General features: G+C 37.1%; 1 protein-coding gene across 6 annotated transcripts in view; it reads left to right on the top strand.

Moving 5' to 3' along the window:
* The window catches only part of ATR (ATR serine/threonine kinase), a 133,752-nt gene that overhangs the window by 60,664 nt on the left and 47,003 nt on the right, over nucleotides 1-26,085 (top strand). For all 6 annotated transcript variants that reach the window (XR_008501553.2, XM_054481294.2, XM_063662269.1 and 3 more), the window contains exons 25-34: nucleotides 3,693-3,813; nucleotides 5,554-5,691; nucleotides 6,792-7,002; nucleotides 11,296-11,474; nucleotides 14,123-14,287; nucleotides 15,975-16,066; nucleotides 19,708-19,799; nucleotides 20,649-20,826; nucleotides 22,232-22,411; nucleotides 22,905-23,064. Coding sequence is in view for 5 of the 6 variants with exons in the window: in XM_054481294.2 (XP_054337269.1) it covers nucleotides 3,693-3,813; nucleotides 5,554-5,691; nucleotides 6,792-7,002; nucleotides 11,296-11,474; nucleotides 14,123-14,287; nucleotides 15,975-16,066; nucleotides 19,708-19,799; nucleotides 20,649-20,826; nucleotides 22,232-22,411; nucleotides 22,905-23,064 (1,516 nt within the window). In the remaining variant the exon portion in view is untranslated. The remainder of the gene's footprint in view (nucleotides 1-3,692; nucleotides 3,814-5,553; nucleotides 5,692-6,791; nucleotides 7,003-11,295; nucleotides 11,475-14,122; nucleotides 14,288-15,974; nucleotides 16,067-19,707; nucleotides 19,800-20,648; nucleotides 20,827-22,231; nucleotides 22,412-22,904; nucleotides 23,065-26,085) is intronic.

Below are 26,085 nucleotides of genomic sequence, written 5' to 3'. Positions count from 1 at the left end.
GAGAAGTGCAGTCTGCTCATTGGGTTAAATTCTACAACTTTAAATATTCAGATAAACTTATTGAAGTTAAAAGGATTGATTTTTTTAAAAGTTCAATGGTCGGTAGTAAATTGAAAGAATGTACTTTAAGCTGAATGTGAGTTGAATTCTTTGATAGGTATAAGTAATACAGAAATTTAAAGTTTAAAGCTAGTCAGAAAGCCTTTAGTAGGTCCAATTAAAGATTTTCATTACTCCCAATTTCTCCTCATGAATATATTTTCACCCTCTACTTTTAAAAAAGTGTATTTAATCTCTTAAAAAATTTAAATGACTTTGTTAGGACTGATGAAATACGCAAGATGACATGCAAATACATGAAGCATTTTATATTAAAAAATCCATACAATTATAAATTATTTCTGTTTAGAAACTATACTTTTTGGTACCCTAGGTACACATGCATATTAGATACTTAACTTTGGACAAATAACTTCTTTGAACCTAGAAAGTGCCTAGACTTATACTAAAAGTCTTTATAAAAGCCCCGAGGTATGCATATTTATTTCCTAGATAATTTTTTATGCTTAGAAATCTTTTAAACATCATTTTATGTCTTATGACTAGCATTATTAAAGAAGTGATTATTTAGCATTATTATTATTAGCCTTATTAAAGAAGAATTATTACTGTTATTATTATTATTTTTGAGACAGAGTCTCACTCTGTTGCCCAGGCTGGAGTGCAGTGATGTGGTATCAGCTCACTGTAGCCTCTACCTCCTGGGTTCAAGTGATTCTCCTGCCTCAGTCTCCCAAGTAGCTGGGATTATAGGCGTGCACCGCCATGCCTGGCTACTTTTTGCATTTTTAGTAGAGATGGAGTTTCATCATCTTGGCCAGGCTGGTCTCCTGGCCTCAAGTGATCCACCTGCCTGGGCTTCCCAAAGTGCTGGGATTACAGGCATGAGCCACCACACCCGGCCACTATTAGCATTATTTAAAAAGTACAGTTAAAGACTAAAGTTAAAATTTGGATTTTCATTTTTGAGGACTCCATACTTCCCCCATTTTCTTAGTCTGTATTTTGTATAGCACCTGTAGATGTCAAAAAATTTCTGTAATCTACTGGAAGGTTTATGACCTTTGGAGTCACACAGGCTTAGGTTTGATTGTTGGCTTTGCATTTGCTAGCTCTGAAGTCTTGGGCAAGTTATTTAACATTTCCAGGTTTTAATTTTTTAATTTTGAAAACATGGATAATTTTACCCACTTTGTATGATTATTGTTAGGAATAAAGGAGATAATATTAAAAGTACTTAGCAAAGTGCCTGATATTTAGTTGACACTCAACAATAAATGCTTATTCAATCCTAGGTTGCTTAATAAATTCTTTGTTTTTGGGGGGAGAATTTGTGAGGTTGGCTATCATCTACTTCATAAGAAGTAGAAGCCAACATTTCTGCCTATTTGTTATTTATTTCATAGGAAGCAACTTTTAAGTAGTCTTTTAAAAGTAGATCTTAACAAAGCAATGGAAATACTTCTGGTCTTTAGCTTCTATACCTGAGCAGTTAGAATAACCTCTCAAATGGTTCCTCAATGATGGAAGTTAGGAGATTTACCTAGTTGGGATCTGCTTGTTGAAATTGGAGCCACATAAAATTAAGAGGTTGATAGAGCGCATTTTCAATAGCGTTGATTCCCTTTTGTATGAAAAACTAAAATACCAGGTTAGCCTGTAGCTCAATTTTATAGCTTGGACTGCTTGATATTTACTCCAGAGGACCTAGGGAAATACAGAATTTCTTAAAAGCATATTCATATTTTTGCTGCCTTTAAGTTACACTCCCTACTTTATGTTTTTTTTTTTTTTTGAATTTGGGCTCTTTATATATAATCACTAAATCTGGATTAAAGGATGGCTGTATTTGGGAAATTGAAATGATAGAACAACTGCAGTTCAAAATCACCATAGAAATAACTTTAGGAGAAAACATCAGGATATGACTAGGCAGAGCCTGGCTTGTATCCCAATATCAGTAGCTTTCTACCTAAGTTTACTATAAATTTGATAAAAATCATCTAGAGAGCTGTACTTGTGATGATTCAAAATAGGGATATGAATTTTTTCTCCTGGTTTAGTGTGATGGTTAACTGAGAGATTATTGGATTTTCAACTGTTAGAAACTAGGAATACAGTGAAATATATATATATATATATATATATATATATATATATATAAAATTTGGGTATAAGACTTTGGGTATAGGGCATTTGTTATTTCCTAAGCTTTTATTGGTGATTTGAAAGAAACCCATGCCACTCAAAAAAATCCTACACACAGGTAGCCGTAAGATGAGAGCTATGTGAACATGTTTAAATGTTAATGCTGAGGAACAAATAGAAAGGGTCATGTTGAAGTAATGTGAGAGAGAAGTGATAGTTGGTGTAGTAAGGACCCCAAGGAGCATCCAGAATGGGAGAGCCGTGGCCCTTATAGGGAATTATACTTAGAAGGAATAAGATCTCTTTTTTTGCAATAGGGAAAGATAAAATAATGGATGGAACACAGCTAAGTTTACAGATTTCATTGCGGGAAGCAATGATTTTGTTTTTACTCTGTGAAGTAAGAGGTATAGGAGATGACCTCATTGGCTGAAAGTGGCAATGGAGTTGGTGTAGTTGACTTTAGGAGGGTGGTGATGGTTTGAAATAATCACTGGAAAACAGAAGAGAGCCAATAATGAAAACTTAGAAGGAATTCTGTAACTTTAGAGGCCTGCTGACATTGAAGACTAAGAATACATAGTAGTACTAATCTTATAAGTGGGTTAGTGATTTTCCTGTATCAGTGCAGTGGCCTGAGTATCATTTCAGTAAAGACAAATATTTAGACTGATTCAAGGTTGGGTGGTTAGCAGATGAATACCGCTGGAAAAGACAGTGTGGCAATGGAGTGGGTAGAGGATATTACCAAGAGAATGCTAGAAGTGAAGGACCATACAGACTAAGATGGTTGTGGAAAGAGGCAAAGAGACGGGGGTGTCATAGATCAGGAGAGCTTAGCAGGGTCACGGAACAGAAGATCTCAACAAGAGAGAATGGATGTGCTGGAATAACTGGGTGAAAAAACTGGAAATTTAGGAAACTATGACCATACAATGAGATGTCTAAATAATTGATTTCAAAGTGAAGAAATTCTTTGAATTAGCATGGGAGCCCTGATAATTCCTGAGCCTGATAAGTAGAGAAGAAAGTCATTGGAAAGTTCTGAGCTTGATTAAGTGTTCCAGCTAGACACTGAAGTCACCCAGGATGATAATAACACTGGGAAGAAAGAAAACCCTGAGCAATGTTCTAAAGTTATCAATGAGTTTGGTAATCAGTGAGTTGAGTAGTTACCCATAATGAGGAATAGAAAATAGTAGTATACCTGGGTGGCTTGAACTTCAAAGGAACAGGTTTTTCTTATACAAGAATAGAGTTGGAAGGATCTGAGGAAGAGGAGGGGGCAGACTCAAATCCTTAGAAGTACTTTAGGTGTGCAAGAATGATCTACTTCACCCCTAAGAAGGATACTGGAAAAAGGTAAGCAGATTGCAGTAAAGGCAAGGCAGTACTGCGGTAGTCACTGAAGGAGTTGCTGTAATTTACTAAAATTCTAAACAGGTGGATTTGTCTTTTTAATAAACAAATTTTCAAAATTACAGATACAAGAGTTCTCAGAAGTCAACCGATTGGTCTGGAGTAAAGAAGCCAATTTACTTAAGTAAATTGGGTAGTAACTTTGCAGAATGGTCAGCATCTTGGGCAGGTTATCTTATTACAAAGGTAAGAAACCCTGTTCAGTTTGTTAACTGAATGGAAATTCTAAAGGAAACCAGAACATCTATCTGAATGCCTAGCACACACAATAATCATTGAAGTATTTGTGCTGATAATCATAGAAATTTTTGAAGAAAATGTTAACTAATAGAGAATAATAATTTCTCTGTAGTTACTAATAATAGTTTTTGAGTGAAAAGTAATTGTTTTACCAAGAAAATTACTATGGTCTTAATGTGTGTGTAAAATTACATTATGTTTATTCCTTTTATATTGTAAAATAATACTATGTAAAAGAATGTAAATGCTATGTCAGTTTTTTACATAATAAAAAGACATTCAATAAAGAGATATATTATACTCTAATGGCATTTCTAAAAGAAGTTATATTATCTGAACTTTCTCTAAAATAAAAATAAAGATTTTTACAATGAATTTTCATGGAAAAACAAGTATATTTCTATTTCCTTAATGAGAAATTTTTACATGCCGGATAGACAAAAGGTACTCTGTGTTCCAAGAAAATGTTTACAGTATATTTAAAATTTACAATTTTTGTTTTTAATTTACATTTCTTTTTTTTTTTTTGAGACGGAGTCTTGCTCTTGCCACCCAGCTGGAGTGCAGTGGTGCGATCTCGGCTCACTGTAAGTCTCCGCCTACCAGGCGCCTACCCGCCTCAGTCTCCTGAGTAGCTGGGATTACAGGCATGAGCCACCACACCCGGCTAATCTTTGTATTTTTTTTTTTTTTTGAGACGGAGTCTCGCTCTGTCGCCCAGGCTGGAGTGCAGTGGCACGATCTCAGCTCACTGCAAGCTCCGTCTCCTGGGTTCACGCCATTCTCCTGCCTCAGCCTCCCAGGTGGCTGGGATTACAGGTGTCCACCACCACGCCCGGCTAATTTTTTTAGTAGAGACGGAGTTTCACCATGTTAGCCAGGATGGTCTTGATCTCCTGACCTCAGGTGATCTGCCCACCTCTGCCTCTGAAAGTACTGGTATTACAGGTGTGAGCCACCGTGCCCCACCTTTAATTAACATTTCTGTTAGTGTTTTAAAATATCATTATACTAATTCATAGTTAGTAACTTCAAGACATTTTCTTTTTTTTTTTTTTTTTGGGACAGAATCTCGCTCTGTCACTCAGGCTGGAGTGCAGTTTCGGCCCACTGCAACCTCCGCCTCCCGGGTTTAAGTGGTTCTCCTGCCTCAGCCTCCCGAGTATCTGGAACTACAGGCACCCACCACCACACCAGCTAATTTTTTTGTGTGTGTTTTTTGTAGAGACAGGGTTTCACCATGTTGGCCAGGATGGTCTCGATCTCTTGACCTCTTGATCCTCCCACCTCGGCCTCCCAAAGTGCTGGGATTACAGGTGTGGGCCACCATGTCCGGCTGACATTTTCTTTTTTTAATGAATATACTGAAAATATAATGTGTGAAATGTGGAATACTGTTAACTATTTTCAGCTCTGGAATATTGTGGGGTTTTTTTGTTTTTTGGCTTTGTATTTGAAGAAAAAATCTCTTTAAAATTTTATGAGTTCAACAGTGTTAGCAAATCAAAAGTTAAGTCATAACAAAATTTGACTTTAACCCCAAATAATTTAATTAAAAAATTAATTTAAAAACTTTTTAAATTTAAAAATGAATACTCGTTTGTGATAAATTATCTCACATGCTACTCTTTGACATTTAATCAATAGATGAAAGTGTGTTACTTTCTACACATTTTGAGTTTACAGGTTCGGCATGATCTTGCCAGTAAAATTTTCACCTGCTGTAGCATTATGATGAAGCATGATTTCAAAGTGACCATCTATCTTCTTCCACATATTCTGGTGTATGTCTTACTGGGTTGTAATCAAGAAGATCAGCAGGAGGTGAGATAAATCATCTTACTTGGTTTTTGAACATGTGAAACTTATTTTCTCCAATGTAATTAGTATTAAAAAGGCTACCTGTTAGTAGGAAATGTAGACCTATGTATGAAACTTATTTTCTCCAATGTAATTAGTATTAGAAAGGCTACCTATTAGTAGGAAAGGTTAGACCTATGTATGGCTATGTATGTTCATTTACGTATCTTTGCCTGTTTGGTGTGTGTATCCTTTTAATTGATAGACGTTCTATGTATATTCTAGCTACCAATTTGTTGCCAGTCATATTTTCAAAAATTATTCCAACTTAGTCATTTTCTTTTTAACCTTTTCATCTTTTGCCACGCAGAAATTTTAAATGTAAATGCAAAATTTATACATCTTTTATAGATTATTAATTTTAAGCCTTTTATGTGATGCCTTATCTAATGTCATGAACTTATTTGCTATATTTTCTTTTAATCCTTCTGTTTTTATATTTAGTCTTCAATTACTCTGAAATTAATTTTGCATATAGTGTGAGATATTACTGTAAGTTTTTTTCACTATTAACAAAGTTTCATTATCATTTATTGAATAATCTAGAATATTTTTAAATTTTTTAAATTTTCTTTAGTCGTTGGCATATTTTCTTTTTAGACTAATATTTGGATTGATTTAATTATAGATAAGAACAATAATGTATTATTGATCAATTGTGTTTTCCTTTTCTTTTTTTGAGACAGAGCCTCCCTGTGTTGCCCAGGTTGGGGTGCAGTGGTGCTCTCGGCTCACTGCAACCTCCACCTCCCAGGTTCAAGTGATTCTCCTGCCTCAGCCTTCCGAGTAGCTGGGATTACACACATGTGCCACCATGCCTGGCTAATTTTTTTGTATTTTTAGTATAGACAGGGTTTCACCATGTTGACCAGGCTGGTCTTGACTTCAGGCAATTGGGCTGCCTCAGCCTCCCAAAGGGCTGGGATTACAGGTGTGAGCCAACATGCCTGGCCGATTGTGTTTTTTCTTTTGAAAATTTTTGTCTTAGAATGGTTAGCTTTAGATGTCATGTAATAGTTAAATGATATTATATAGATATTATTAACTATAAATGATTCTCACAGGTTTATGCAGAAATTATGGCAGTTCTAAAGCATGACGATCAGCATACCATAAATACCCAAGACATTGCATCTGATCTGTGTCAACTCAGTACACAAACTGTGTTCTCCATGCTTGACCATCTCACACAGTGGGCAAGGCACAAATTTCAGGCACTGAAAGCTGAGAAATGTCCACACAGCAAATCAAACAGAAATAAGGTAGACTCAATGGGTGAGTTATCACTTCTGTTTATTTTCTTTTTTTTTTTTTTTTTTTAGCTATTCACCAATTAGCTCTTCCCTTTATCAGTTCTATAATGTAAGCACTAGCTTAAAAAATACCTTGCTTCGTGTTTTTTATTGTTGTTGTTGTTGTTGTTTTTTTTTTTTGGAGATGGAGTTTCCCTCTTGTTGCCCAGGCTGGAGTGCAGTGGCGTGACCTCGGCTCACTGCAATCTCTGCCTCCCAGGTTCAAGCAATTCTCCTGCCTCAGCCTCCCAAATAGCTGGGATTACAGGTGCCCACCACCACGCCCAGCTAATTTTTTCGTGTATTTTTAGTAGAGACAGGGTTTGCCATATTGGCCAGGCTGGTCTCGAACTCCTGACCTCAGGTGATCTATCTGCCTTGGCCTCCCAAAGTGCTGGGATTACAGGCATGAGCCACCGCACCCAGCTGTTTTGTGTATTTTTAAAATGGGTAATAGTGTGGCCTTTTCACTGAGAAAAAACAGTGAATTTATAGTAATAAGACCTTTCTCTCTTCTTACTCTCACTTGGACAAGGCACATATTTATTTTTTCTTTGTATAAAATGGGGTTAATACTTTTATTTTTATTTATTAATTTTTTTTGAGATGGAGTCTTGCTCTGTTGCCCCGGCTGGAGCACAGTGACAGGATCTTGGCTCACTGCAACCTCTACCTCCTGGGTTCAAGCAATTCTCCTGCCTCAGCTTTGTGAGTAGCTGGGATTACAGGTGGGTGCCACCATGGCCTGCTAATTTTTGTATTTTTAGTAGAGACGGGGTTTCACCATGTTGGCCAGGCTGGTCTCCAACTCCTGGCCTCAAGTGATCCACCTGCCTCGGCCTCCCAAAGTGCTGGGATTACAGGTGTGAACCACCACACCTGGCCAAAATGGGGTTAATATTATCTACCTTAGGAGATTGTTGTGAGGAATAAATGAGATGATGAACAGATAAATTATAAAATGTGAAATAAATGAGACGCTAATATTGTTATTAACCTAATCCTCCCTGTTAACATATTACATGTTTCCTCAGTTTCTGTGTGTGTGTGTGTTTGTGTGTGTGTGTGTGTGTATGTGTGTACTCTGTTCTTTGTCATTCTTTACTTGGAAAATATTCTTTGTAATCTTTTTCACATTTAAGTTTTAAATTTCAAGGGAGATTTTAATTTTATTTATTTCATGGCCTAAAGAGAAGTTATTTTTATTTATTTATTTTACTTGTCTCTAGTAGTGTTTGATATCTAGCCAGCTGTCCAGATATGCTTACTATGCATTACTACACTACACCCTGCTCTATCTTACCTTGCACTATTTTTTTCCTGTAATATTACAACTTTCACTAAGAAGAATCTTGATTTAAAAATGACACCTGCTAATTTGTCCCTATGATATAAGCATTGATGAGAAGAATTATATTCATCACACACTAATGGATATTCTTACTTTCTTTGAACCTTTTTTTTTTTCCATTCTTGCAATAAGTGGATGGTTATAATCTGGCCTTATACCTTAGCTGTTCTCACAGACATCAAGTGTTTTTCCTTCAGGCTTTCAGGCTAATTGAAAAACTGACTATCTAACAATCCTTAAAGAGGCCTTCACTTTCATAATTCTCAATTTGTGAGCATCTCCCTTTTGTTGTTCTGTTGAAGCAGATACTTTCCTGTTGTTAAGCAAAATAGTTTATTATTTTTCTAAAATTTCCTGGACTTGCCAATAATTACCTGCTTGGAGAATGTTTTTGTCTGGAATGTGGCTATTAATATATTTTTATATTTAACAATTAAATGTTTGTTTTTAATTTTTTTTTTTTTTTTTTTGAGACTAAGTCTTTCTCTGTTGCCCAGGCTGGAGTGCAGTGGTGTGATCTCGGCTCACTGCAGCTTCCACCTCCTGGGTTCAAGTGATTCTTATGCCTCATGCCCAGCTAATTTTTTGTACTTTTAGTAGAGACGGGGCTTCACCATGTTGGCCAGGCTGGTCTCTAACTCCTGGGCTCAAGCAGTCCATCTGCCTCGATCTCCCAAAGTGTTGGAATTATAGGTGTGAGCCAGCACAACCGGCCTGTTTGTTTTTATTTCTGCATGTCAGAATGGTACTGTAAAACCAAATACTCTATTATCACCATTTTCAGTGACACTAGCTTTTTTTTTTTTTTTTTTTCTGAGACAGAGTCTCACTCTGTAGCCCAAGCTGGAGTGCAGTGGCATGATCTTGGCTCACTGCAACCTCCGCCTCCCAGGCTCAAGCGATTCTTGTGCCGCAGCCTCCCGAGTAGCTGGGGCTACAGGCGCACACCACCATACCTGACTAATTTTTTGTATTTTAGTGGAGACAGGGTTTCACTACGTTGCCCAGGGTGGTCCCAAACTCCTGAGCTCGGGCGATCCACCTGCCTTGGCCTCCCAAAGTGCTGGGATTACAGGCATGAGCCACCGTTCCTGGCCAAAATTCTAGCTTTTAAGAATAACATTTGTAATGATTCAAAAGTACAATACCTTTAACATTTCTTTAACATTTTTGTAGAGACCCCCATCTCCACAAAAAATACAAAAATTAGCTGGATGTGGTGGTGTGCACCTGTAGTCCCAGGTTACTCACAAGGCTGAAGTGTGGGGATTGCTTGAGCCTGTGAGGTTGAGGCTACGGTGAGACAAGATCACACCCCTGCACTCCAGCCTGGGCAGCAGAGCAAGACCCTGTCTCCAAAAAAAAAAAAAAAAATCAGAATTTGAAATCATCTACAAATTTTGATGGAAATAAGGACCTTATTTTAAATATAATCTGTTTAGAATATACTACCTTAGGCTAGGCGTGGTAGCTCACACCTGTAATCCTAGCACTTTGGGAGGCCGAGGTGGGAGGATCACTTGAGCTCAGGAGTTCAAGATCAACCTGTGCAACATAATGAGACCTCATCTTTACAAAAAATACAAAACTTGGCCAGGCGTCATGGCGCATGCCTGTGGTCCCAGCTACTCGGGAGGCTGAGGCAGGATCACTTAAGCCCAGGAGGTGAAGGCTGCAGTGAGCTATGATCTTGCCACTGCACTGCAGCCTCAGTGACAATGAGATCACAGTGAGAATGAGATCAAAATAAATTCTCAGTGAGAATGAGATCAAAATAAAGCCCAGGAGGTGAAGGCTGCAGTGAGCTATGATCTTGCCACTGCACTGCAGCCTCAGTGAGAATGAGATCAAAGTAAATAAATAAATAAAAATAAAATATACTGCCTTAATTATTTAAATTTTGAAGAAATTTGTTTCCTGTTTTCTACACACTGTTATGAATCATTAAAATTTAGAAGTTTTAAATAACAATTCGTAAACTAGACTGTCCTCATGTAGAAGTTTTTAATTTTTGTCTTTTTGTACACTTGAAAAATTATCCTAAAGTACTTGTGGTTTTACTTTGCAGGCACTTTTACTTTCAATTTCTTTCTTTTTTTTTTTTTTTTGATAACAGAGTCTCGCTGTGTCACCCAGGCTGGAGTGCAGTGGCGCGATCTCAGCTGACTGCAAGCTCTGCCTCCCAGGTTCACGCCATTCTCCTGCCTCAGCCTCCCGAGTAGCTGGGACTAAAGGCACCCGCCACCACGCCCAGCTAATTTTTTGTATTTTTAGTAGAGACGGGGTTTCACCGTGTTAGCCAGGATGGTCTCGATCTCCTAACCTTGTGATCCACCGGCCTCGGCCTCCGAAAGTGCTGGGATTACAGGCGTGAGCCACCGTGCCCGGCCATTACTTTCAATTTCTATTGTAATAGGTGATACTGTATTTTTGGCAACCAAGAAAAAATAGGTGGATAATAAAGAATTCTAAACTTTAAAAAAGGTTATTTCCATAGTTCTGAACTTTCCCTACAAAATAGCTACATTTAATCATTTTTATAGTCATCAAAAATAATAACTAATCTTGTATCTTTTGTATCATCATTATATCTTTTCAAAATTTAATAATAGATTGATATTTAATCCTCACCAACAACTTTGTAAGGAAGGCAAGACAGGTACTAACATTTTCCTTTTATAGGTAAAGAAATAGAGGCTCAATAAGTTAAATGACTGTCCAAAGAAAGGTAAGTTATAGTGGCAGAGTTGGAGCAAGACTCTCTGAACAATTGTTCTGTTGTTAGTTACATTCTAAATATGATATCTTAATACATTCAAATTAATTTGTTTAGTGAAATAAATTGAACTTAAGTACTTAAATTGACACTTTTAAAATTTTATCTTGTAAGTCTTTAATTACTCAACTTCTTTTTTTATGATCTAGTATCTACTGTGGATTATGAAGACTATCAGAGTGTAACCCGTTTTCTAGACCTCATACCCCAGGATACTCTGGCAGTAGCTTCCTTTCGCTCCAAAGCATACACACGAGCTGTAATGCACTTTGAATCATTTATTACAGAAAAGAAGCAAAATATTCAGGAACATCTTGGATTTTTACAGGTCTGAAGTTAATATAGTGAATTTAATAATGAAAATTAATGTGGCCAGTCTTTTATGTTTATGTTGTTCATTTTATTGAATGTTTTAGATGCTATGCTTAGAAGCTTATAGATTTGTGGGGAGAGATAAACATCGATTTGGTATAATATTTTAAGTACAGTAACACACATGTACCCTGAGGAAGGACACTTAACTCATCCATGTGGAACAGGGTGAGAGATGGAAGCGGATGAGCCAGAGGTCAGGAATGGCTTCTTGGAGATGGTGTCTTAAAAAATGAGCAGTATAGGGAGGCAAGACGTTATAATCAGAGGCATCTCTGTGGAGTGTTTGAAAAGAGCATGGTATGTGCCAAAGAGTAAAGTGTCGGTTTTGGAATGGTAGAGGAAAGATCACAAATAATAGAAGACTTTTTAAGTTGCCCAAACTTCTTGGAGGGTGTGAACTAGGGAAGTGTTATAGTCACAACAGAATTTTAGCTAAATGCCTGTGGCAGTTGTGGAGGAGGAGTTTGGAAGGGCTGTGATTCAAGGAATTACTCTTCTCCTTGTGAGAGTTGTGGTCCTGAATCTGGGAGTGAGTTAGTGGGGGCAAGTGCCGGTTATGTCAGGTATCAGGCATAAAAATGCTGGTGAAATAATGATTTAGGCGATATTATGATTGTGTACGGAAGAAAAGAAAGTAAGAGCAGGTGAGGCGAATACAGTGGAATTAAATAAGAGCTCAAGATTGGTGGGCTTTTCAAATCAAAAAGCAAAGTGTGATAAAAGAACTAGAAAATTAGTAACTTGCAGTCTTAAGATGAATATTAGCCCCTTCCTATCTTTGTGTTCCTCCTTGTCCAGCTTTAAGTCTATGGTTCATGGTTAAAATCATTCCCTTAGAGTGATGCTCAACTTCTTGTCTTTTTCCCACTGTGTTGTACTGCGTTTGTAAAACTCCAACCGTGTAAGCAGCTGGAGAAAAATTACACAGTGGGTGTTATAACTGGTTTCAGTTTAAGTTCATGATCTCAAACATCTTTAAAACTGCAGGACTCTAACATTACCTTCAGGCTGGCTGTGTTTCTCTAGTAAGGCTACTTTCCCACTTGTCAAGATGACTGTCTCTTACCTTCACTTTGTTTCCCTGCTTCCAGCTGACAATCTTGCTTCATGATTCATTAGGAAAAATCTGCAAATGAAACAGCATCTGCACCATATTCTTTTTCTTCCCTTCTGTTATTTTATTTATTTATTTATTTTGAGATAGGGTCTTGCTCTATCACCTAGGCTGGAGTACAGTGGCACGAGCTGGGCTCACTGCAACCTCCACCTCCCAGGCTCAAGGGATCCTCGCACCTCAGCCTCCCAGCGCCAGACCACAGGCGCGCTACCACACCTGACTAATTTTTTATATTTTTAGTAGAGACAGGGTTTTCCATGTTGCCTGGGCTGGCCTCCTGACCTCAAGTGATCTGCCTGCCTTGGCCTCTCAAAGTGCTGGGATTACAGGCATGAGCCACTGTGCCTGGCTTCTTCTGTTATTTTTAAGGAAGGATTTCTTCCTGTCAAAGTTCAATCTTTCTACTTGTGTTCTCAATTTCAAGATGTAACTTCTTCATATATTCCTTCTTTCTCTAGTGTAATTAATTTCTCTTTGGGAACCAGAGTATATAGAGCATATAGACATGCTCTGGTAAATCCTATCTTAACTTTTTATAATTCCCTTGTTCTTACCTTCTCCTTTAGATACATCCCATCTCTCTGTTTCTGGAACTTCACAACCGGTTTTTGAAGGAATTGTCTAGTTTCTTTATACTGCAGTCAGTTATTTGTTTCTCATTCACTCTGCCCATTTCAACAAGACTTCTCTTTTTCTTTTCTCTTGACATTATTCTTGCTAAGAAAATTGGTGGCCACATGTTACCAAATCCAGTAAATTTTTCCCAGCCCTCATTTTCTTAACCTCAGTATCATTGACCATGCCTTTCTCATTAAGACATTTGCTTTTCTCCCATGGCTTCTGGGATATTTTATTCTCCAATTTTCTTCCAAGTTATCTCGCTTCTCCTATTTCATTTGCCAGCTCTTCCTTCTTGATAAATGTAGAAACTCTAATCTCTATCCTCAGTCTTCTTTTCTTCTTTATCTATTTCCTAGATCATCCCATTCTTTCTCATGTTGTGAGAGACTGTCTTTGTGCTAACTGATTCCTAAATTTTTATCTTTAGCTTGAATATCTCCTTTGAGCCCAGATTGCTATCTTGGTTTTCTTGAAGGCATCTCAATAACAATATATTAAAATGGTTATTTACATTTTTAAAAATTTAAAAATCCAGTAAAACTTATAAACTATACTCAACAGAATATGTTATCATTTGGATCTAGACAGTTTTAGGATCCTGAGATTCTTTATAACCCTTATGATCAATAACAGCTATTGATATAGATTTGTATTTAAAAGGAATAAGAATGTTGAGGGAACAGAATGCCTGGAAATAAGTTTATAATTTTACTGAGACTCTGCCATGAAACAAATGCTTACTATTACTTTGAGGAAAAATTTCTCAAAAAATTGCTGTTTCAATATAAACAGGTGGTTTTATAGTTTTATTTCCAGTTGTGCTTTTTTCTTGTTTTTGATTGTTTTTTAATCATTGAACAAAGAAATTGTATGCTGCTATGCATGAACCTGATGGAGTGGCCGGAGTCAGCGCAATTAGAAAGGCAGAACCATCTCTAAAAGAACAGATCCTTGAACATGAAAGCCTTGGCTTGCTGAGGGATGCCACTGCTTGTTATGACAGGGCTATTCAGCTAGAACCAGACCAGGTAAGACAATAATTGAAAGGCAACTGTAATGAAAATAGCCCTGAATAGGAACTCTGGAAACCTTAGTTTTTTTTGTTTTGTTTTGTTTTGTTTTTGAGACAGAGTCTCACTCTGTCGGCCAGGCTGGAGTGCAGTGGCATGATCTTGGCTCACTGCAGCCTCTGTCTCCCGGGCTCAAGCAATTCTGCCTCAGCTTCCCGAGTAGCTGGGATTACAGGCATGTGCCACCACACCACATCCAGCCGAAACCTTAGCTTTAATACTGTTTCTATCTGTGTCACTGAGTGTATGGAAAATATTTAACCCTCTCTAAGCTTGAGTTTCCTAACAGATAAAATTAGAGACTTTACTAGATGATTTTAGAAATTCCTTCCAGGCCGGGTGCGGTGGCTCACGCCTGTAATCCCAGCACTTTGGGAGACCAAGATGGGTGGATTCCCTGAGGTCAGGAGTTCGAGACTAGCCTGGCCAACATAGTGAAACCTGTCTCTACTAAAAATACAAAAAATTAGCTGGGCGTGGTGGCGGGTGCCTGTAATCCCAGCTACTTGGGAGACTGAGGCAGGAGAATTACTTGAACCCAGGAGGTGGAGGTTGCAGTGATCCGAGATCATACCATTGCACTCCAGCCTGGACAACATGAGTGAAACTCCAACTCAAAAAAAAAAAAAAGAAATCTCTTCCAATACTTTATTTGTATGACTTTAGAAATCCCCTAAATGAGTGAGATTTATTATGGAGTATATCTGTATTAAAATGTTCATTTAATAACTCTAAAATGTATATAATTTTAGTTTGCTATTAAAAGTGTAAGCCATGGATCAATTTGTAGAACTAGGGATTCTCCATAGCCTGAGAAACATTTTTATATTTTATATACCTACTCACCCACCTTCATGTCTCTAAAATGGTCCTGTAGAATCACGGAGTTACAGTTAGTAATGGGAATAAGTTGTGTGTCTATCGGGATGGGAAAGGGGTTTAGAATCATTAATTTACAATCTTGCCTTCGATTCTTTCTAATTTTGGGATATTGCTTTTTGTCATATTTGACATGTTTCTCAGAAGCACAATATATAAGTTCTTTATTTTTCACAATCTTCTTTTCATTTTAAAGGATAGTACATAATCCTCTTTAACTTTTTAGTGCTAAAGCCCGAAATCCATATTTAAAACATCAGGACCTTTGAGCTTGAATGTTTATGTGAGAAATATAACAATCTTTAAACAGAATATCAAATATATTAGATACTTTTTATATTTGTGTGAACCAAAAAGTAGTCCAAATTGAAAAATATAGTAACTTCAATCTGAGATTTTCTAGGTTGTCTACATTTATTTATGTTACTTTAAATGTGTTAGGACATTGATGGAGGTCCTGCCATGTAAGCAAGCAAGTCAATTGTTAAATTAAGAAAGGTGTGGCTGGGCATGGTGGCTCATGCCTGTAATCCCAGCACTTTGGGAGGCTGAGGCGGGAGGATCACTTGAGCCCAGGAGTTTGAGACCAGCCTGGGCAACATGGCAAGACCCTGTCTCTACAAAAAATTAAAATAATAATAAAAAAAAAAAAAATAAGGGCAATAAAGTAAATAGTAATTTTTAAATAATATCAGTTAAACTGTTTTTGGTCCCCAAGCTATTATTGAAGTGATAATTGCTATTTTAAATATTTTTAAATTTCTAGATCATTCATTATCATGGTGTAGTAAAGTCCATGTTAGGTCTTGGTCAGCTGTCTACTGTTATCACTCAGGTGAATGGAGTGCATGCTAACAGGTAATATTTTATAAAATAATGATTTTCTTTTGTTATTGTACCTGGGAAATTTTTAATTAGTGAATTGGGTAACTTAATGTTTAGTAGAGTAATAAATGTTTTATGTGTTTTCATGGTATTGGAAATAAGCACCAAAATTTATTTTTCCTCAAGTTTTTCATAGTCAATCTACCACTTAACAGCTTCTGTCTAAAGAGCCATCCTTGAATTAGATTTGCTTTAACACAAGGAACTTCTAGAACCCACCGGCTATTGGTGAGGCTCAGATGGGACTTCCTGGGCCTCAAAGGGCATCTATGCTCTGCTTACAGTATCAGTACCACTTATTTTCCGTGCTAGAGGTTGTGACTGATTTATGGAATACCACTGTAGACTGTGTGCATTGATTTTACCCTAAATGATTGATGAATGTGAAAGCAGCCTTCCTTTCCTAAAGAAGGTGGGTTTATTATAGAAAATCAAATTAAACAAAAAATAATACGTGTATGTGGCAAAACATTAAGGCTGAGTAGTTCTTCCAGTTTGGAGATTAAATGTGGAGATTAGCACTGCCCTTGAAGCTGCTTTGCTGTGAGAGCTGAAAGCTGTATTTCTTGATTTATTCACCAGACTCTAAATGGCTATTCTGGGCAGTAAAATCTGGTCAAAAGGGAATGGGATCTCAGTTAACCAAAGAATATACAGGCCACTGTTTTTGGACTACTCTGAAGCCAAGTTTTTCTTTTTCTTTTTTTTCAACTTTTATTTTAGATTCTGAGGGTACATGTGCAAGTTAGTAACAAGGGCATATTACGTGATACTGAGGTTTAGGATACAATTGAACCCGTCACCCAGGTAGTGAGCATAGTACCCAAAAGATAGTTTTTCAACTCTTGCCTCCCTCCCTCCCCCATGCCTTGTAGTCCGCAGTGTCTATTGTTCCCATTTTTGTGTCCATGTGTACCCAATGTTTAGCTCCCATTTTATTCTTTTTTATAGCTGCATAGTATTCCATTGTGTATATGTACCACATTTTCTTTATCCCAGCTACCATTGATGGGTACTTAGGTTGATTTCATGTCTTTGCTATTATGAATAGTGCTGCAATGAACATACAAGTGTATGTATCTTTTTGGTAGAATGGATTATTTTCCTTTGGGAATATACCCAGTAATGGGATTGCTGTGTGTTCTATTTTCAGTTCTTTGGGAAATCTCTAAACCGCCTTCCACAGTGGCTGAACTAATTTATATTCCCACCAACAGTGTATAAGCATTCTCTTTTCTCTGCAGCCCCTTCTACATCTGTTATTTTTTGACTTTTTAATAATAGCCATTCTGGGCTGGGTGTGGTGGCTCATGCCTGTAAACCCAGCACTTTGGGAGGCCAAGGTGGGTGTATCATTTGGGGCCAGTAGTTCGAGACCAGCCTGGCCAACATGGTGAAACCCCATCTCTACTAAAATAGTACAAAAATTAGCTGGGCGTGCTGGTGCACATCTGTAATCCCAGCTACTCGGGAGACTGAGGCAGGAGAATTGCTTGAACCTGGGAGATGGAGGTTGCAGTGAGCCGAGATTGCACCACTGCACTCCAGCCTGGGTGACAGAGGGAGACTTTGTCTCAAAATAATAAAATAATAGTAGCCATTCTGATTAGTGTGAAATGGTATCTCATTGTGGCTTTGATTTGCATTTCTCAAATAATTGTGATGACGAGCATGTTTTCATATGCTTGTTGGCTGCTTGTATGTCTTCTTTTGAGAAGTGTCTGCTCATTTCCTTTGCCTACTTTTTAATGGGGTTGTTTGTTTTTTGCTTGTTGATTTATTTGTGCTTTTTATAGATTCTGAAGCCAGCCTTTTCTAAGTACGGTTTGTATAGGTTCCAAAACTGTGATTCATAAAGACTATCATTCTACAACGTCTAAGGGCAGAGAAGTTCACTGTTGGTCAGATGTATCACAGTAGTGGAATTTATGAAATCACAAGGGAAGTTTTGCAGAGGTAGAGAAGGAATGCTTATATGTTGTGGATATGTTTCTCCAGATTAGTTGAGAGACTTTATGAATAAATAGATTACAGAGATTTAGGAAACAGTCATGGCTCAAATTGGGGTGTCAAATTTCTTTTTGACATAGACTACACATTCAGACTCCTCTTTTCTTCTCTTTGGGTCTGGGATACATAGAGCCTCCTGATTTGGGTTGTGAAAAAGGCATGCGTCAATATTCAATGAAGGGGTGCTGTGTCATGGTGAAGCAAATGATTATGGATGGGGCGTGTTTTTCTTGGGGTAATTTCTGTTTGCATTAAACAAATATGTTTCCTAAAATATTGACTGTGCTTACCCTATTTATCATTCTTTTTAATGTACCCATTTATGTGGATACATTCTCACAGCCTGATCCTGATTGCCATTTGTACTTTTTGCTAGAAGTCTTCGTGTGACACATCCCCTCTGTTATCTGTTTTCCCATAGATAATCTGTTATCCCACAGTTGGATAACAAATACTGCCTAATTCTACTGAGATTTTTATCCTGAAATTTTTATATTTTGGTGTCTGATGGTAAGCTTGTAAAGTCCTTCAAAATTGGACTTTTGAAAATTACATTTCAGTTGTATTTCTTTAGCCTTATTCTAAACTGTTTTTGGTGGTGGTCATAAATTTAGAAATTGGAAATCCTCCAGCTTCTATTTTTAGGATTTTTAAAAATGAAACTTGTTAGATGACTTGTTGTCTTTTCTTTATGTGTTTTTACTACAATAAAAAGAGCAAGGAAAACTTTTGAGGATATTGATTCCAGCCTCTCTGTTACTTTATTTATAATATGGATATATATGTGCTGTATGCAGTGTTACTAGATTATTAAATGGAAAAGTGTGCCTAGCCTAGGATCTAAACATATGGCAGAAATTCAGAAAGTATGATTAATAAAAAAGAAACATGAGGAAAGCCTAGCGGTTTCTGTGTAGTCATGATCTTAAATATCACTGGTCGTCCTAATGTCACCTAAGTAGAATGCTTAGAACAAAATAATTAGCCTATATCATACTGGTTTTGCAAACTCAAATTTTAAACTAACTGAAAATAGTTTAAAAATAGGTATATATTTTAGGTAGCTAGTTTTATATACTTTGTTATGCCATTGACAAATCATTGTAACTTTCTTTTGCTCTTGGTATTGTTCTAGATACCTCCCAACTGTCCGTAAGTTATACCACTGGCCCCCCTGTATTTTTGTCTTAAATTTAATTCGGAATTCTGAGTTATTAGAATTGCTTACCTCTGAATTTATGTGTGTTCAGTTGGCTCTTTTTCTTCCTTGCTCTTTGTTCAAATTAAGCATGCAGCTATTTTTACAGTGGGCTTAGTTATTATTCAGGAATTAACTCTGCTCTAATATATGGCACACTTTAATTTGTTGAAGACTGTCATTTTAAATGGTGTATCAGAAGTAATTAGTGAAAAAATATTTTTGAAGGATGGAAAGATTAAAATTTTCTGGGTAGTTTCTGGATAGAGATTTTATTTCTAAGAACAAAATACAATATAATGCAAATTCTATAAATATAATAAATAGAGTATGTAAACCAATGAAAAATCTCTGAATGTCACCTTAAATAAATTAAAGTTTAGTTGATATGGGTTTCTTTTAATAGGTCCGAGTGGACAGATGAATTAAACACGTACAGAGTGGAAGCAGCTTGGAAATTGTCACAGTGGGATTTGGTGGAAAACTATTTGGCAGCAGGTAAAATTACTTCTTAAAATATAAGCAGTTTTAGGATGGGTGCGGTGGCTCACGCCTGTAATCCCAGCACTTTGGGCGGCTGAGGCGGGTGGATCATGAGGTCAGTAGATCGAGACCATCCTGGCTAACACAGTGAAACCCCGTCTCTACTAAAAATACAAAAAATTAGCCGGGCGTGGTGGCACGCGCCTGTAGTCCCAGCTACTCGGGAGTCTGAGGCAGGAGAATTGCTTGAACCTGGGAGGTGGAGGTTGCAGTGAGCTGAGATCGCGCCACTGCACTCCAGCCTGGGTGACAGAGTGATACTCCATCTCAAAGAAAAAAAAAAAAGCTGTTTTAATATGACATAAATATTCAGACTTAAGTAACTTAGCAACATTCATACTTAATATCTTAGCCTGTTTTATGATCGCCTTGTTTAGTTGTTCAAAGTAGAATGAAACCAGGCTGGGCATGGTCGCTCACACCTGTAATCTCATTGTTTTGGGAGGCCAAGGTGGGAGGATTGCTTGAAGCCAGGAGCTCTAGACCAGTCTGGGCAAAATAGTGAGACTGTCTCTGCAAAAATGTTTTTTTAAAAACTTAGCTGGGCATGGTGGCTCATGCCTGTTCACCTACTCAGGAGACTGAGGTGGGAGGATCATTGGAGCCCAGACGTTCAAGGCTGCAGTGAGCTATAATCATGCCATAGCCCTCTAGCCTGGACCACAGAGTGAGACTCTGTCTCAAAAAAAAAAAGGAATGAAGCCACCTGTTTGATATTTCAGCTGACCATTTTATCTAATGAAATAAAGCTGACTCTTGGACCCAGCTACCATGACATTTCTTGACTCTTCATTTGTTTTTCAGATGGAAAATCTACAACATGGAGTGTCAGACTGGGACAGCTATTATTATCAGCCAAAAAAAGAGATATCACAGCTTTTTATGACACACTGAAACTAGTGAGAGCAGAACAAATTGTACCTCTTTCAGCTGCAAGCTTTGAAAGAGGCTCCTACCAACGAGGATATGAATATATTGTGAGGTATTTTGGGATTTCCATTTTTATATTTCTGGCCTATAAATGTCACCTGACAGGATTGGAAATTTTTTTTGAGTAAATAATTGATAGTGTGTTTGGTATCATGCGTAGCTACACCAGATAGCTCTTTCATTCTCTTTACCTCACAATCACCGTACAGTTAAAAAAATTCTAACATACATCCTTTTAAGGAAAGGCAACTATGAGACTAATGAAAAACATAATAAAAATATCTTATGTCTGTCCTCTTGTAATGTCATAGTTTGCTTTCTATATAACCAAATATAATATAGACATCTATAGCACCTGGCACATTGGTGCTTGGTATTCGTTGTTTCCCTTTCTTTTTCATTTAGAAATGTGTTTGATATTTCCCCCCCAAAATATAGGTATCACATTACTAGAAAGAATATTAACTTTTATAGGTGAGGAAGAAAATGTTGGAAAACATTTTAGGTCTATGAATTCTACCTGAGGAAAAATGATAAACTAAATATTGTAATTAAAGTATAAGAAATTTACTACATAGCACATTTTTTTTAAGTTAGAAGAATTCACTATACTTAGTATCAACCCATTTGGTGATATCTTAATGAAACTAGAGATTGGACCACTGAGTTTAATTCTGTTCTGTAGCTACTCAGCTATATCCTTGTGCCTTGAACACTGAGTCATAGACACTGATTATCATACAAGGGGGAAAAAGCTAGTGTGAATGTATCAAAGTTTCCATCACGCTTAGAAAAAAAACTACATTAATTTCATAATTTTTTACTATCCTCTGCTATGCCAGGCCCTCTTATAGTAGCACCAGCAATATATACAAATACCTCATGTTGGTTTATAATGGATCCATATTTTCTTTTATCTTCATTTAGGTGGTAAATTTTGGTTTCATACATTTGAATTTAGTTTTATCCATCATTCTCCAATTTAATTAGGAATTTGGGATTCACTGCAAATCCCTAAATATTTATTTTTAAAAGTTTAATGTAATTAATTTTATTTATTTATGTATTTACTTATTATTTTAAGGGATGGGGTCTTGCTATGTCACCTGAGCTGGAGTGCAGTGGCTATTCACAGGCATAATCATAGCTCACTGCAACCTTGAACTCCTGAGTTCAAGTGGTCCACCTGCCTCAGTCTCCTGAGTAGCTGGGGTACAGGTGCACGCTACCATGCCTGGCTAAAGCACCAAATATATAAACCAGCATAAATTGGTGTTTACATTCAGTTTGAAAAGATATAAATGTAATTGTTTACTTAGCAAGGATATGTTAAAGTTCTACCAAAGACAACTGTGTATTTTAAATTCTTTATTTCTGATTTAAAGTACATGCTTTATATATGAGATTAATAAGGCTGAATATGATAACATTTTAACATAGGCTCTATCTATCTTCAGATTGCACATGTTGTGTGAGTTGGAGCATAGCATCAAACCACTTTTCCAGCATTCTCCAGGTGACAGTTCTCAAGAAGATTCTCTAAACTGGGTAGCTCGACTAGAAATGACCCAGAATTCCTACAGAGCCAAGGAGCCTATCCTGGCTCTCCGGAGGGCTTTACTAAGCCTCAACAAAAGGTTTCTCACACTACTTTTTTTTCAAAATGTCACTTATCTTGAATTTTGTATTTGGATATTATTTGGGGGTATTTGTATTTCTTAATTTTCTGTCTGAATCCACACTTTTCTATTTTTAATTATCAGGACTACACTATCTGGTTGAAAGGAACCTAGAACTTAAGAATCATTTTTATATGCCATTTCTTTCTCTTTTTTAAGATGTTAAAAACATATCTGGGGGATATGTTTTTTACTGATAAAAATCAAGAATAAGGTTTATAATAGGTAAAACAGAGCACTATAAGAAAAGTTAAGTCAAGGCTTTTTAAACAAATTAATAATTAATTCCTTTGAAATAGTATATGAAGAAGGTTCTGTATTGGGAACAGAGGCTTTCAAAACATTGGAACTACTTGCAAAGTTTATGACCTAGATTTAAATTGTTTTAAGTTAAGTTGTTGCATACACTTACCAACGGTCTCTCTCACCCATGTGTTGTTCCTTCCTTTAGACCAGATTACAATGAAATGGTTGGAGAATGCTGGCTGCAGAGTGCCAGAGTAGCTAGAAAGGCTGGTCACCACCAGACAGCCTACAATGCTCTCCTTAATGCAGGAGAATCACGACTCGCTGAACTGTATGTGGAAAGGGCAAAGTGGCTCTGGTCCAAGGTAATGGCCAGGGAAATGTCATCAGATATATATATATATATAATGTTGGGAATTATGTGCTTCCTTAAAAGGCCAACTGAGAGAACATAAGTAATCCAAATTAAGAACCTTCCTTTTCTATCACTTTTCTTCATTAGTTATCTACCATAGCCTGGCAGTAACTGTTCTTTTTACTCTACAATCCCCAGATACTTTCCCATTTCAAGGCTAAATGTGGAGTTCTTTCAGTTTTCATCTATCTTACATTTTCCTTGAGGAAAACAACCTCTTAATTTTTCACCTTATGTATGTATACAGGGTGTATATAGTAGTGACTCAGTAAATGTTGGTTAAATGAATGTAACTCTGTCACTTAGTCGCTGGCAGATAATTAGCTCTCTGTGGACTTGCCAGTGTTACTGTAAGTATTCAGCTCTAATCTAGCCAGAAAGGGCCTAGCATCTGAACAGAAGTTCACAGCAGTCCTCAGATTAAAGCAAAAGTAATAAGAAGGGGGTTTTTTAAACATTGGAACTACGTGCAAGGTTTATGACCCAGATTTTTTTTTTATTTTTATTTATTTATTTATTTATTTATTTTTGAGCCAGAGTCTCTCTCTGTTGCCCAGGCTCGAGTGCAGTGGCATGATCTCAGCTCACTACAACCTCTGCCTCCCGGGTTCAAGTGATTCTCCTGCCTCAGCCTCCTAAGTAGCTGGGACTACAGGCGTGTGCCACCACGCCCGGCTAATTTTTTGTATTTTTAGTAGAGATGGGGTTTCACCGTGTTAGCCAGGATGGTCTCGATCTCCTGACCTCATGATCCACCTGCCTCAGCTGCCCAAAGTGCTGGGATTACAGGCGTGAGCCACCGCGACTGGTCAATAACCCAGATTTAATGGCTATTACTTACATTTCTCCTCAGGCTAGTCACCAGTTTAGAATTAGTAATAGGCATTACTAATAATAATAGCATGTTCTGGAATTGATACTTAGCAACTATTGTTGGTGCCATTTGTGGTTACACCAACTTGTGGTGGCTGAGAAAGGACAGGAGAGGAGATGTTTCCTGGATGAGAGGGGAAAGCAATTTATTCAGTGTGCATTAGTCAGTACCTGGTCATTTTATTGAGCTAGTGCTAGTCTATGTATTATAATACCTTAAACTCAAAATGTTCAAAATGCAATTTATTACCTAATACTCAATACCTGTTTCTCCTCTCATGTTTCCTACTTTTCTGAACTAGACTTTATTCCATCCTCCCATCAAAAGCAGAAATCTGGACATCATCTTAAATTCCTTCTGCGACCTCACTTTTCACATCCAGCTGGAGACTAAATCTTTGTTCTTCAACCTTAGAAATATCTCTTGAATCCTCTCCCTCTTATTTCCACTGCTTTAACTTATGACTTTATTATTTACATCCTCTAACAATATTAACAACCTTTTTAGCATCTCACCATTTCCCTGTATACATTACTGCAGTTTGTGATCTTTCTAAAATCTACATCGAATCATGTTGCTCCTTCAAAAAGATTAAATCCTACAAAGTATTCTTCATACCTTTAGGATTAAGCCTGAACTCTAGGAACTACACAAATCTCTTTCTGATCAAGTCCTGGCCTACTTCCTCAGTGTCATTCATCACCATCTCAAAAACCCTTTAAACTTCAGCTAAAATCAGACTATGTGCTTTTCTTCCAATTAAAATTATTATTCCGTCTACCTAGAATGCCTTTCACTAAATTCTCTGCCAAGAAGATTTCTACTCATTCTTGAAAACCTAATTCAAATTTTCTTCATTGATAACTTTTCCTGACTGCTGTTCTCCTCCATTTTCCTATATTCTTCAGGTAGGTTTAAGGGACTCTCTTCTCTATCCTGTATAATGCCGATGTACATTCCTCTGTTGTAACACTTAGCAAATATGCTGTTATTTCACATAGTTTCTTTTCTCATGTGACTATGAACTTTTTTTATGTCAGGGATTTTAATTTGTTCATGATTGTCTTCAGTTCCCTGAACTTTGATTGTAGTCCTTTCTTGATATCCATGGAGGGATTGGTCCTAGGATTCTCTATGGATAACAAAATCTGTGGATACTCAAGTCCTTTATATAAAGTGGCATACACAGTATTTGCATATAACCTGCGGACATCCTCTTGTATACTTCTCTAGGCTACTTATAATACCTAATACAGTGCAAATGCTTTGTAAACAGTTATTATACTTGTATTGCTTATTCATATTATTTTTAATTTTTTCTTTGTAATATTTCTTTTTCTTTTTTTTAAATTTAAATTTTTATGTTTTGAGAGAGACAGTCTTGCTCTGTTGCCCAGGCTGGAGTGCAGTGGCATGATCATAGCTCACTGATGCCTCGGACTCCTGGTCTCAAGCAACCCTCCCACCTCACCCTGCGCTTTGTAGCAAAGGCTATAAGCATAAGCCATCAGGCCTAGCTTTCTTTTTTTTTTTTTTTAAGAGAGAGGATCTTGCTCTGTCACCCAAGCTGGAGTGCAGTGGTGTGTCATAGCTCACTGTAACCTCGAATTCCTGGGCTCAAGCGATCCTTCCCCCTCAGCCTCCCGAGTAGCTGGAATTATAGGCATGAGCCACCACACCTGGCTAATTTTTAAATTTTTTGTAAAGACAGGATCTTGCTATGTTGCTCAGGCTAGTATCAAACTCCTGGCCCCAAGCAGTCCCCCTGCCTTGGCATTCAAAAGCACTGGAATTGCAGACGTGAGCCACTGTGCCCAGCCATTCCTAATATTTTCTATCCACTATTGGTTGAATCCATTGATGTGGAACCTGTGGATACAGAGAGCCAACTGCAGTTATAAAATTAATTAGTAAATGAATGAATGAGATGAAATGAAGCAATGTTTCAGTTTTAGAATTTTACTTTAATAAGAGGCAAATAAAAGATAAACATGAAATTACAAATGGATTTGTACAAAAACATAATGAACTAATACTTTTGCAGAAAATAGAAATATGTTTTTAAATTAAAAGGCTTATTGTTGCCTTTTTTCTTTT

This window comes from Pongo pygmaeus, chromosome 2 (assembly GCF_028885625.2).
Source record: "Pongo pygmaeus isolate AG05252 chromosome 2, NHGRI_mPonPyg2-v2.0_pri, whole genome shotgun sequence".
NCBI classification, from domain to species: domain Eukaryota; kingdom Metazoa; phylum Chordata; class Mammalia; order Primates; family Hominidae; genus Pongo; species Pongo pygmaeus.
Note: the sequence above shows the minus strand (reverse complement) of the source record. Positions and strands in the feature narration are given on the sequence as shown.